This window comes from Cinclus cinclus, unplaced genomic scaffold (genome assembly GCF_963662255.1).
Source record: "Cinclus cinclus unplaced genomic scaffold, bCinCin1.1 SCAFFOLD_93, whole genome shotgun sequence".
Taxonomy (NCBI): domain Eukaryota; kingdom Metazoa; phylum Chordata; class Aves; order Passeriformes; family Cinclidae; genus Cinclus; species Cinclus cinclus.
In genome coordinates, this window is record NW_026912235.1 from 117,056 (window position 1) to 130,554 (window position 13,499).

Consider the following 13,499-nt stretch of genomic DNA (forward strand, 5'->3'; position numbering starts at 1 on the left):
GCTACGCTCTTTTCACTGACGGTTCCTGTCGCATCGTGGGGATGAACCGGAAGTGGAAAGCAGCCGTATGGAGCCCCACACGACAGGTTGCACAAGCTACTGAAGGAGAAGGTGGATCAAGTCAACTTGCTGAACTCAAAGCTGTTCAGCTGGCCCTGGACATTGCTGAAAGAGAGAAGTGGCCAAAGCTTTACCTTTACACTGATTCATGGATGGTAGCCAATGCTCTGTGGGGCTGGCTGGAAAGATGGAAAAAAGCTAACTGGCAACGTAGGGGAAAGCCAATCTGGGCTGCTGATGAGTGGAAAGACATTGCCAGTCGGGTAGAGAAGCTACCTGTAAAGGTCCGTCATGTAGATGCCCATGTCCCCAAGAGTCGGGCTAATGAGGAGCACCAACACAATGAGCAAGTAGATCAGGCTGCAAGGATAGAGGTGTCACAGATAGACTTAGACTGGCAACACAAAGGAGAGTTGTTCCTGGCTCGATGGGCCCACGATGCCTCAGGTCACCAAGGCAGAGATGCTACCTATAAGTGGGTATGAGATAGAGGGGTGGATCTCACCATGGACAGTATTTCCCAGGTTATCCATGACTATGAGATGTGTGCTGCCATCAAGCAAGCCAAGCGAGTGAAGCCCCTCTGGTATGGGGGGCGGTGGTCCAAATATAAGTATGGGGAGGCCTGGCAGATTGACTACATCACACTGCCTCAGACACGCCAAGGCAAGCGTTACGTGCTGACCATGGTAGAAGCCACCACTGGATGGTTGGAGACCTACCCTGTGCCTCATGCCACTGCCCGCAACACCATCCTGGGCCTGGAAAAACAAGTCCTTTGGAGACATGGTACCCCTGAGAGAATTGAGTCAGACAATGGGACTCATTTCAAAAACAGCCTCATAAGCACCTGGGCCAGAGAACACGGCATCGAGTGGGTGTACCACATTCCTTATCACGCACCAGCGGCTGGGAAAGTGGAACGGTGCAATGGGCTGCTTAAAACCACCTTGAAGGCACTGGGTGGGGGGACTTTCAAAAACTGAGAGATTAATCTACCAAAGGCCACATGGTTAGTGAACACCCGAGGTTCCACTAATCGAGCAGGCCCTGCCCAGTCTGAGCCCTTGAGAACACCAGATGGGGACAAGGTTCCAGTGGTGCATATGAGAGGTATGCTAGGAAAAACTGTTTGGGTGAACCCTGCCTCCAGCAAAGACAATCCAATTCGGGGGGTGGTTTTTGCTCAAGGGCCAGGGTGTACCTGGTGGATCATGCAAAGGGATGGAAAGACCAGATGCATACCCCAAGGAGACCTTGTTTTAGGGTGAACTACCTACAATACTGTGCCTGTATCTGTAACTGTATGGATGTCTATAATTTGAAGATTTTTAATTTGATTTGGCATGATGGTAGGGGAAAATTCGGGGTGGATAATGTTGAGGGTTAGTTCTTTCTTTTTTTTTTTTTTCCCTCTGTGGAATTTTCCCCATTGTCATGCTAAGATACCTGTTGACTGGGCCCTGGTGACAAGGGGGAGGGGACGGGAGGGAAGAAGCAAGCCCCGCGAGATTCAAACAGCCAGAAGAGGAAGAGGAAGGCTGGGCCTCGGCCCATTTCCCCCGCGGAGTTTGGACGAGAAGGACGATCGCCGTCTGTGTCCCATCCCAGCGTCGGGAAACCACCATCGGACCCTGCCCGGCTGTCTTCTCGCTGTGAACTACCACCATCCAGCACTCTACTGAGCACCGGGACCGACACCGTGAGCGGAGAGCTCTCTCTCCATCTCTCTCTCCCCCTGGGACAGCTCTGCCATCACCCCCAGCCCTCCTGCAGCTCTGCGGGAGCCACCCGCCCCCAGCACCGGGAACTGCAGCTCAGGGAAAAGGTGCCTGCAGCCAAAAAACACTGGGACTGAGTTACTGTTCTGTTTGTGGGTAATTTCATAGCTGTTGTTGTTCTTGTTTGTCTTGTTAAATATACTAGTAAAGAACTGTTATTCCTACCCCCATATCTTTGCCTGAGAGCTCTCTTAATTCCAAAATTATAATAATCGGAAGAATCATATTTTCTTTCAGTCCAAGGGGAAGCTTCTGCTTTCCTTGGCAAACACCTGTCCTTCAAACCAGGACACCCCAGTTACAGGGCTTTCAAAGGAATGAACAGAAACCTTTTTGTTTCAAGGCCAAAACAAAAGAATTTATGTGTCCCTGCTGGCAAAGCATCCACATGCTTGGCTGGGTGGGAAGAACCCTTTTTGAAGGGGTTTCCACCCCACCATCTCCAAAATTGTGGGGTTTGCCCCAATATGTTCCCATTTGGCTGTGGAAGATGCCCATGAGCCAGAAAGGATTAAAATGATGGATTTCTATTGGAGAAGACCTCCAAGGCCATTCAGTGTTGCTTGATACCACCAGAAGATGCAAAGAGTGAGATTTTTCTCGGGTCAGAAGTTGACAAACGTGCTCTTCACAATGGATTTCTGATGTTGATCTGTGGATATGTCCAGGTGCTCAAGGGAAGCCAGGAGGATGAAGAGCCGCCCAGCCAGGTGTCTTCCTAACATGGATCACCGGGGCTCTGCCCACCAGGGGTCACTCGGCATCATCCAGCACAGATCCTGCCATGGAGAATGGAGCTGGAGCAGCACATGAAGCTCTTCCTGCACTTGATTTGCAGGGCTTCCCTTAGTGGTGCCTCCATTGGTGTTTGGTCAGGTGAGAGCTCTGTGAAAAGCTCTTCCCACACTCAGAACACTCATAGGGCCTCTCCCCAGTGTGGATGCGCCGGTGGGTGACGAGGTTGGAGTTGTGCCTGAAGCCCTTCCCGTAGTCGGGGCAGCAGAAGGGCCTCTCCTCTATGTGAATGCGCTGGTGCAGGAGGAGACTGGAGCTGGTCAGAAACCTCTTGCTGCATTTATCACACTCATAGGGCTGTTCCCCTGTGTGGATCCTTTGGTGGACAATCAGTTCAGAGCTTGTCCTGAAGCACTTCCCACACTGCCCACACTCATAGGGCATCTCCCCAGTGTGGATGCGCCTGTGGGAGACAAGGCGGGAGTTGTATTTGAAGCCCTTCCCACAGTCAGGGCAGCGGAAGGGCCTCTCTTCTGTGTGAATCCGCTGATGCATGACGAGATTGGAGCTGGTCTGAAACCTCTTCCTGCGTATGTCACATTCATAGGGCCTCTCCCCAGTGTGGATCATCTGGTGGCGGATCAGTTTGAATCTCGTACTGAAGCTCTTTCCACACTCCCCACACTCATAGGGCCGTTCCCCCATGTGGATTCTCCAGTGCCAGATCAGGGAGGATCTCTTGCTGAAGCTCTTCCCACAATTTGAACACTTGTGGGGCTTATCCGCATCATGAAGATGCTCATGGAACCCCAGCTCTGAGCTCTGGCTGCAGCTCTGTCCGGTTCTTTGGCCCTGGTTCTCCTCCTCGGATACCCAAGAACTGTGTTTGCAGCCCATCCTCATGTGGGATCTCCCGGGCTTTTCCTCCTCGCTGGTTTCCTGTGCAATGGAGCTGCTCCAAACAGCCTCTTCCACAAGGTTCTGCTGCAGGGATTTGTCCTCCCTGGTCTCCATCCTCAGCTCCTTGTCTAGAGGGGGAAGGACAAGGAGAAGATGGGATTTGCCTCTGTTCCAGAGGGAGGGGGAAGGAGATCCCCCCAGCACGTCCCTGGCAGGACGGCGTCGGCAGCGGGGCTGTCCTGCAGCCGGGGGCCGTGCTGGGCTGGGAGATGGAGCAGGACAGAGGGTGAAAGGGGCAGGGACTTCCTCCTCACCTGCCTGGGGCTCCGGGGGCATGTTCTTCTTCCTCACGGCCTCATCCTCCATCGGGCCAAGGTTTAGGAATGGGAAATCCATTTTTGGGGGAAAAGAAGGGTTGAGCGCGTTGGGTTTATGTTCCTGCGGGCCAAGTTCAGCTGGACAAGCCAGTGCCCCTTTCAGCCTCAGAGAGCCTGGGGCCGCTTATCACCAACCTCCCACACCCCTCCAGGCTGCCGGGGGTCCCCCGGCTCCGGGATCGCCCCTCTGCGCTCTCCCCGCTCCGGGGTTCCCGTATTCCCCCACGGCTCTCCCGGATATCCCCAGAACCGATCTCGCCCCCTCTCCGCCAGAACGAGCGATCGCAATGTGGGACCCGCCAAGATCCCTCCCGGGGCATTTCCGGCTGAGCTTCGGGGTCCTGCAAGATCCAAACATCTCCTGCCCCACAAAGAAACCTCCAGGAGACCTCCCCACGATGGATTTGGGGCGAGCTCCCCCTCCCAGCTCACCTGCGGCTTCCGGGGGGAGGGGTGATGCCGGGGAAGTCGGGGAAGCTGCGGCCTAGAGCGGGCGAGCGAGTGAGCCGCTCGGTTCTGCTGCTGCTCTTCCTTCCACTACTCTTCTTCCTTCCGCTCCTCCTCCCCCAGCCCGGCCCGGCCCGGTGCCGACGCGCAAAAGCAGCCGCGCTCCGCCCTGGGGGATTGCAAAGCGGTTGCGCCCCGCGCGGCACTGGGAAGTGATACTGGGAGCACTGGTAACGATCCTGACAGCACCTAGAAGCAACTGGGAGCGCTCTCCCTGCCAGTACCGCTCTTACTGGGAGCACTGGGAGGGAACTGGGAGCAAACTGCGCCTAGACCCGGCTACAGCCGGTGGTGGGCGGTGTCGGAGCAGAGGGCGTGGTTATGCAAATCTAGGAGCGATCGCGCGCTGTGATTGGTGTGCGGAAGCAGCGCGGGGTTCTCCCTGGTCACGTGAGGGCGGGAGCGGTGGGCAGAGCGATGGCGGCGGCGTGCGGTGAGAGGGAATGGGAATGGGAGCGGGAGCGGGAACGGGAGTGGGAACGGGGACTGGAATGGGGACTGGAATGGGGACAGGGACCGAGAATGGAAACAGGGAATGGGGACAGGGACCGGGAGTACAGGACCGGGAATGGGGACAGGGACTGGGATAGGGACAGCCCCGTGTCATGCCCTGGGGACCGAGGAGGGGACAGGGACAGGGGAGGAGCCAGGGACTGGGCTGTCGCACCGTGACCTTGCTGAACTGGGAGCTCGTGTGTCTCATTTTCGGGGCTCCTGCCCCCCACCTCCCCCCCCCCCCCCCCCCCCCCCCCCCCCCGGGGGTTCCTCTCGTCGTGTTCTGGGGGGGAAGCAGTCAGCACCCACAGTACCCCTCCAGTAGCTCCCAGTATCCCCAGTAACCTCAGTGCTGCCAGACCAGTATGGGGGCTTAAGATAGATCCTGGTTTGGTGTCCAGTTCCAGTGCCCAGCCCCAGACCCGGTGTCCATTGGTCTAGTCCCAGTCCCCACCACGTTTCCAGCTGCTGTGTCATGATGCCAGGCATTGTCCCAGGTGGCTTCCAGCCCCAGTGCCAGTCCCAGTTCCCAGGGCCATGATGCCAAGATTGGGCTTGGTGTAGGGCCCTGGGCATGACTGGGGCACAGCGTGAAGGGTTTCATGGGACATGGGACTAAAGACATGAAACATGGGACATGGGGCATATAGGACATGACACAGGGTGCAGGGTGTGGTATAGGACACAGGACATGACCTTGAGCATGGCACAGGACACGGAACAGGACACAGGGACAGGGGACATGATTTTGGAGCATGGTACCTGCCCCAGCCCGTGATGCATGAGTTCCTGTGCCCACATGTGCCCCACACGTCACCTGCCACCCCCCCTGCGGCACCACCATGTTCTCACCGGTGTCCCTCCTGCCTGCTGGGTACAGTTTGGTGGCCTCGGATGTGGCCTTCCCAGTGTGGGTCCTGCTCTGCCACAAGCCCTGGGGACATCATCCCTGCCCAGTGGCACCAGGTGTCTATCCATCGGCGATAACTGGGACAAGTCCCACACGGTGGCATCAGGTGGCACCTGTGCCACTGGCAGCAGAGATGTCTACAAGGGGGTAACTGAAGGGACAGAACAGGGTGCAGGTGCTCACAGTGTCCCTGTCATCCACAGGGGGTGGTGATCAGGGGTGTCAGGATGAGGTGGTCATAGAGGTGCCACCAGGGGTGTGGTGATACCAAGGCACACATGGCCATGGAAGTGCCGCCGCAGGTGCTGGAATGCCCGTGGAGATGCCACCACGAGCACGGCAGTGCCAGGGGACACATTAGTCTATGGTGTGGCAATGCTGGTGGGCATGGCAGTGACAGGCCAGGCGTGGGGCCAGGCTGGGGTGGCTCCGTGCCCACCCCATGGGTGGCCCTGCTGGTTGCAAGCCGTTTTGGTTGGTGTCTGTGCCAGTGCCTGGCCCGGTGCTACCGTTAATGCCAGCCCTGGCACAGGGACATGCACAGGTGTGGGAGTGACAAGGGGGACTGGGCACCCCGAGGGCTGTGCCAGGCCAGCACCTCCCACCCCATGCCTTTGTCCTCAAGAAGGTGGCACACGGACACCGAAAGGGGTTAGAAGAGTTGGGGACACAGTGGTCATCTGGGGACATGAAGGACCTCAGCCTATGGAGGTGATTTGGGACACTGGTGTGATTTGAGGACGCTGAGGTGCCCCAGTGCTATCCCCAGCACTGTTTCCCTGTCCCCACAGTACCTGGCTGTCCTCAACAAGACCCTGGGCCACTACCCCTATGCTGGCACTGCAGGTGTCACCAGAGATGGCACCAGGCACAGCACTTCTTCCGCACAGGGGACATTGACCCTGGTAATGACACCTTCGACATTGCCTCCAGCATCATCACTGGTGGGGACACTTGGGGTTTGGGTTTTAGAGTTAGGGTTGGGATTTGAGATTTGGGATACTCTAAAGGCATTTGGGATGGTCCCAAGAGGTTTAGGAGTAGGGTTTTGGTTTGGGGTTTGGGGTTTGGGTTTGAGGTGCAAGGTTTGGGATGGTCCTGGAGTATATGTGATTCAGGATTTGGGAAGTCCCAGGGTTTCTGGGCTCTCAGCATTCCCTGACCCCAGTCCCAAGCCCACAGAGTGCCTGGGGGTGTACCCTGGAGACCCCCAGCTGCTGGTGCTGGATTGCACTGACAGCAATTTCACCCTCCAATTCCACAGGTAAATCCCACAAGTCCCACCCAGGGAAGTTTCCCATCCCTAAAATCCAAGTGTTGGATTTGCGACCCCTTTTTCCGAATTCCTGTGTGGGATTATGGGATGAAATTTTCCCTTTCCCAGGGTAATTTTTGGGGATTTTGTGGCCAAGTTTTCCCTTTCCTGATGTTTTCTGGGGGATTTTGGTGCAGAATTTTTCCTTTTCTAGAATGTTTTTTTTTTTTTGTTATTTTGGGAACTCCTGAGGTTTTTGGGGATTTCAGGTGGAATTTTCCATTAGCATTGGATTTTTTGAGATTTTGGGGTGGAAATTTTCCTTTTTTTTTTTTTAGGATTTTGGGGTGGAATTTTAATTTCTGGGGGATTTTTGGGGTCAAATTTTTCCTTTTCCAGGTTTTTTTTTGAACTTGGGGAACTCACAGGGTTTTTTGGGGATTTATGGGCAGATTTGTTCTCTTTTTTGGGGATTTTTTGCGGCGGAGTTTTCCCTTTTGCATTGGTTTCTTTGGGATTTTGAGGTGGATTTTTTCCTATTTTATTTTTTAGTGATTTTGAGGCCTCTTGTAGTGTTTTTTGTCCCCTCAGGCTGATCAGTGTCATCATGGAGTTCCAGCTCAAGGCCATCAACATCCAAACGCTACTAAAACAGAAAATCCCCGACTGCTACACCTTCAGTGATATTGTGAGTGTCCGCAAGTGTCCCAGTGTCCCCTGAGTGTCCTTCTGGTATCTTCTCATGTCCCTTTTGTGTGCCTTATGTCTCTCCTGGTGTCTCACTCATGTCCTTCTGTCCCACATCTATCCATCTGTCCCCTGGCTGTTCCCCAGTACCTCTGCGGACCCTGGGGAGCAGCCAGTGAGTGCTATGACAGTGATGGTGATGGTGACAGTGACAGTGCTAAGGACAGTGACAGTGACAATAACAGTGACAAATGGCAGTGGCACTGACAGTGATGGTGACAATGACAGTGAAATGCCAATGACAGTGCAACCCAGTGTCCCCACATCACGTTTGACAACTCTGTCCATAGCAGGTGAGTGCAGATCCACCTGGACACCCATCCAGGAGTGCCACCACCCCTTGCTGCCCAGCAAAAGGGACAGTGGGGTACAGTGGATGATGGGAGACAGGGGGACACAGTGACAGGGTAACAGGTGCCATGTCCCCCTCGTGCTCCGGACACCGGCAGGACTGGACGCATTTCTGTTGCGCCCCAACCACACTTCCCCATAAAACCTGCTCCCCTCACACCTTGGGGACAACCCTGACCCCCCCCCCCCTTTGTCACCCTGGGGTGCCCCTCAGTCAGGGGGGTCTTGGTCATGCTGCAGGACCCTCTCTCTGTGCAATCCCCGAGGTGGCACCTGCGCTTTTTGTCACCGCCATCTGCCAATTTGTTACCAGCACCCCAAAGAAGGGGGCGGCCCACATGTTACAGGAGGAGGTGGTGAAAACATTTCTGGGGTCACTCCCAGCCATTTCCATCTCCCCACATCCCCCTGAAGATGCTGCTCCACCCTGCACCCCCTCCCCCCCGCCCCCACCACAGCATCCCCTGAGGGGACCTTGGGGACTGTCCCCATGTCCCCCCCCAGTCCCCATGGTACCTCCGCTGCTCCACCTGTGCTTGGCCCCCGTTCGTGTGGCGACCTCCCCATGTGAACGGGCAGGAGTTTCAGTCACATCCTCACCTCCTTCTCGTCTTCCTCCTGCTGAGGAGGTGATGTTGCTTCTGCTGGGGACTCGCCAGTGACACCAGAGGGACACCACAGGTCACCCCTCGAGGGGCCTGGGGTTGCAGTGGCTCCTGGAGTCGCCCCAGTGTGACAGCTGGGGGGCCTGAGATGCTGCAGTGACAATTTGGGGGGTGGGTGCTCGTTTTGGGGTCTCCAGGGTGAGTCTCAAAGTCTCCTCCCATCACCTCATCCCGTGCCTCAGTTTCCCCCTCACTCTGCAGGGAGCATCCAGAATTGATGTTCTGGAATTGGGTTTGTTTTGGGGGGTTTTGGGGTTGGGGCTACTGGGATGGGCTGGTGGGCCAGTTAGGTGATACACACCCAAGGTGTGTATCAAGGCTGGTGGTTATCTGGGCTCGGAGCTGCCTAGGCTGGGGGGCTGCAGGGCCAAGAGCTATCCAGACAAGTGTCAAGCTGGGATCCATGACTCAGGTGTCCATCAAGTGTCCACCAGTGTCCAATCTCTCCTGCCCCCATCCATCCCAGACTCCCTGGCCAGGGCTGCTTCTCACTGCAGAGTGGACAAGCCCCTGGTCAGTCCCAAGATGACCCCAAACCCCCTCCCACCAACCTCACCAGGCCACCCACCCTGAGCTCTGGTGCCATCGGCATCCCCTGGCAGCCGGTCCAGCTCTGAATCTCTTGGAAGAGGAAATCCACAGTCCCAGGCCGGGGACTCAAGGGTATCCAGGATGGTGAGCACTGAGTCCATGTGGCATAGGGGGACAGTTGGGGACACAGCTGGGGAGATGTCTGTGGGGAAGGGAGTTGGGGTGTAGGGGAGTGAGGGGCGCCTAAAAGGTGCGGAGGGGGTTGGAAGGGAGGGATGCACCCAAAAATGTGCCAAAGTGAAGGCGAGGGTGCATAAAATTGGGGTAAAGGATGGAAAGAATCCAAACAAGCACAGAAAAGACTCAAAATAGGGGGCACTGAACCCAAAAAAGGGGAAAAGGACTGAAAATGGAGGGGAGAAGGACCTAAAATCAGAGGACAAGGATGTCATGGGGTGTTACAGTGTTTTCCTACCTGTGCCAGGGTGAGTGCAGATGCTCCGTGCCAGAAGCAGCCATGGGGACATCCTGAGGGACATGGGCACACATTGAGGGACACAGGGACACTACAGGATGGGTCCCCTCAGACAGCCCAGGACCTCATGGTTTTTGGCCCCACTGGGGGCAGGGGACACATGGAAGGCGAGAGGAAGATATGGTAGGGAATTTGGACATACAGAGGGGAAAGGACATGATGCCACCAGGACAGATAGCAGGGGGACAATGTCACCAGGACACCCCTGGTGACATGTAGCATGGGGCCACATGACACTGTGGGTGGCACTGACCCTTGTGCTGTACCTTGGGCCATTGGGGTCCTCTGAGCGTGGAGTCCCTAGGACGCCCTGGTGACTGTCACTCACCTCCGGGCCACTTGTCAACAGCCGAACAAGTTCCACCTCCTGCCCTGCTGGGTGATGACATCTGGCTGGTGCACTGTGGTGGTGATAGTGGGGATGTGGTGGCAGTACCTGCATTGGACAGCACTTCGCAATGTCCCCATCCATGTTCCTCACATCCTCATCCATCTCCCCCCATGGCCCCACCCATGTCTTAGTTCCTTGTCGTTATTTTTAACCCCAGTTACAGGGCTTTCAAAGGAATGAACAGAAACCTTTTTGTTTCAAGGCCAAAACAAAAGAATTTATGTGTCCCTGCTGGCAAAGCATCCACATGCTTGGCTGGGTGGGAAGAACCCTTTTTGAAGGGGTTTCCACCCCACCATCTCCAAAATTGTGGGGTTTGCCCCAGTATGTTCCCATTTGGCTGTGGAAGATGCCCATGAGCCAGAAAGGATTAAAATGATGGATTTCTATTGGAGAAGACCTCCAAGGCCATTCAGTGTTGCTTGATACCACCAGAAGATGCAAAGAGTGAGATTTTTCTCGGGTCAGAAGTCGACAAACGTGCTCTTCACAATGGATTTCTGATGTTGATCTGTGGATATGTCCAGGTGCCCATGGGGAGCCAGGAGGATGTGGAGCCACCCAGCCAGGTGTATTTCTAACATAGATCACGGGCACCATGGACCAGCAATGCTCTGCCCACTGGGGGCCACAGGAACATCCAGCACAGATCCTGCCACGGGGGATGGAGCTGGAGCAGCACATGAAGCTCTTCCTGCACTTGATTTGCAGGGCTTCCCTTAGTGGTGCCTTCATTGGTGTAGGGTAAAGTGAGAGCTTCTGGAACAGGACTTCACACATTTGGGACACTCGTAGGGCCTCGTCCTAGTATATATGCGCTGGTGGGTGACGACAGTGGAGTTTTGGTTGAAGCCATTCCCATTGTTGGGTCAGTGGAAGGGCCTCTCCTCTGAATCTGCTGATGCCTGAGGAGACTGGAGCTAGTCTTAAATGTCTTCCTGCATTCCTCACAATCGGCACGCCTCTGCTTTGTGTGGCTCATCTGGTGGGCAGTCAGGTCAGAGCTTGTCTTGAAGCCCTTCCCACACTCCCCACACTCATAGGGCTGTTCCCTCATGTGGATTCTCCAGTGTTGGATCAGGTAGGATCACTTGCTGAAGCTCTTCCCACATTCTGAGCACTTGTGGGGCTTCTCCCCATCATGAAGCTGCTCATGGACTCTCAGCTCTAAGCTCCAGCAGCATCTCTGGCCACCTCCCTGGCCCGGAGTGGGTCTTTCTGCTTTGGATCACCGTGATCTGCATTTGTAACCCCTCATGAGGGATCTCTGGGGCTTTTCCTCCTCCTTGGATTCCTGCACCATGGAGCTGGTTTAAAATGCCTTTTCCATAAGGTTCAGCTGTGGGGATTTGTCCTCCCTGGTCTCCATCCTCAGCTCCTTGTCTGGGGGAGGAAGGACAAGGAGAGGATGGGATTTGCCTCTGTTCCAGAGGGAGGGGGAAGGAGATCCCCCCAGCACGTCCCCGGCAGGACGGTGTCGGCAGCGGGGTTGTCCTGCAGCCGGGGGCCATGCTGGGCTGGGAGATGGAGCAGGACAGAGGGGGAAGGGGGCAGGGACTTCCCCCTCACCTGCATAGGGCTTCTGGGCCATCTTCCTCACGGCCTCCTCCTCCATCTGACCATGATTTGGGAATGGGAAATCCTGGTTTTGGGGAAAAACAAGGGCTGAGCACATTGGTTTTGATGTTCCTGCGGGCCAAGGGTAGCTGGAGATGTCATCACCCCTTTCAACCTCAGAGAGCCTGGGGCTGCTCATCACCAACCTCTTGCACTCCTCCAGGCTGCCGGGGGTTCCCTGGCTCTGGGAATGCCCCTCTGCGCTCTCCCCTCTCCGGGGCTCCCGCATTCCCCCACGGCTCTCCTGGGGATCCCCAAACCCCATACTGGCCCTCTGCCCACCAGTACTGGGTGATCACCACGTGGGACCTGCCAAGATCCCTCCCGGGGCATTTCCGGCTGAGCTTCGGGGTCCTTCAAGATCCAAACGTACCCTGGCCCCTCAAAAAGAAAACCTTCCAGAGACGCCCCCGCTGGTTTTGGGGCGAGGTCCCCCTTCCCGCTCACCTGTGGGTTCCGGGGGGGCAGGGCGATGCTGCCAGAGTTGGGGGAACTGCAGCCTGAGCGGGCGGGCAGGGGAGCCGAGTGGTTCTGCTGCTGCTCTTTCTCTTGCAGCTCCTCTTCCTCATGTTCCTGACTTTCCCCTTCTTGTTCTTCCCGTTCCTCTTTCCTTCCTCCCCCTCCTCCGCTCCCAGCCCGGCCCAGGTCGGTGCCGACACTGAAAAGCAGCCGTGCTCTGCCCTGGGGGGTTCCAAAGTGGCCGTGCCCTGCACAGTGCTGGAACCAATACTGGGAGCACTCGAAGCGATCCTGAGAGAACCCGGAAGGAATTGGGAGCGCTTTCCGTGCTAGGACCGCTCTTACTGGGAGCACTGGGAGGGAACTGGGAATAAACAGCGCCCGGACGCGGCTTCAGCCGGCGGTGGGCGGGGTCAGGACCGAAAGCGTGGTTATGCAAATCCAGGAGCGATCGCGCGCTGTGATTGGTGGGCGGAAGCAGCGCGGGGTTCTCCCTGGTCACGTGTGGGCCGCGGGGGGGCCGGAGCGATGGCGGCGGGGCCTGGTGAGAGGGAACAGGGAATGGGGACAGGGAATGGGAACGGGAACCAGGAACAGAAACAAGAATACAGGACTGGGACGGGGAATACAGGACACGAACTGGGAATGGAAATGTGGGAACAGGACAGGGAATACAGATACAGCAACTGGAGAGAGAATATGGGATAGGGATTAGAAAGATGGGACCGGGATTAGAAATAGGGCTGGGAATGGAAATACGGAAATGGGACAGGAAATATGGAAATGGAAATGCGGGACCAGCATGAGGACTGGGAATATGAGAACGGGAACAGGACAGGGAATATGGGACCGGGATTATGAGAATGACAACCAGACAGAGAATACGGGACAGGGAATGAGACCAAGAGTGGGATCCAGACTGGGATGGGAGCAGGGTGGGACCAGGAGGGAGGTAACATGAGAATGAGCAGGGGGCAAGGAGAATGACAGCGAGGAGAGGGGGATCCAGGACAGGAGAAACCCAAAACTGGTACAGGGGATATGTGGACAGTTCCTGGGCAGGGGATCCTTGATCAACTGCCCCAGAACCTCTGCCAGAGTTTCCCAAAGCAATTAGAACTGCTCAGCCTAGAATATCCAAGACCCTGAGCGACCCCCAAATCCCTCCCAGGAACCCTCAACC

General features: G+C 56.1%; 1 protein-coding gene and 1 long non-coding RNA gene across 3 annotated transcripts; both read right to left on the reverse strand.

Moving 5' to 3' along the window:
- Positions 1-832: 832 nt before the first annotated feature.
- Positions 833-4,728, reverse strand: LOC134057640 (zinc finger protein 239-like). 2 transcript variants are annotated; one of them, XM_062514611.1, is made up of 3 exons: positions 4,286-4,728; positions 3,791-3,931; positions 833-3,604 (listed from the first exon to the last, which is right to left on the reverse strand). In XM_062514611.1, exons 2-3 carry the CDS (start codon positions 3,870-3,872, stop codon positions 2,688-2,690), a joined length of 999 nt encoding a protein of 332 aa, XP_062370595.1. In that variant the 5' UTR covers positions 3,873-3,931; positions 4,286-4,728; the 3' UTR covers positions 833-2,687. The 2 variants fall into 2 exon arrangements, with proteins under 2 accessions (XP_062370595.1, XP_062370594.1); XM_062514610.1 differs by having other exon boundaries at positions 3,791-4,728.
- Positions 4,729-11,490: 6,762 nt separating this feature from the next.
- On the reverse strand, positions 11,491-12,385 carry LOC134057639 (uncharacterized). The gene is made up of 3 exons (XR_009934359.1): positions 12,305-12,385; positions 11,810-11,882; positions 11,491-11,623 (listed from the first exon to the last, which is right to left on the reverse strand). It is a non-coding gene; the product is annotated as an uncharacterized LOC134057639 (long non-coding RNA).
- Positions 12,386-13,499: the final 1,114 nt, after the last annotated feature.

Excerpts from the sequence above, each read along its gene's own strand:
- LOC134057640 (XM_062514611.1), bottom strand. The coding sequence starts at position 3,872 with ATGGATTTCCCATTCCTAAACCTTGGCCCGATGGAGGATGAGGCCGTG. Across the intron at positions 3,605-3,790 it reads GCCCCCGGAGCCCCAGGCAG|ACAAGGAGCTGAGGATGGAG; the intron begins GTGAGGAGGAAG and ends TTCCCCCTCTAG.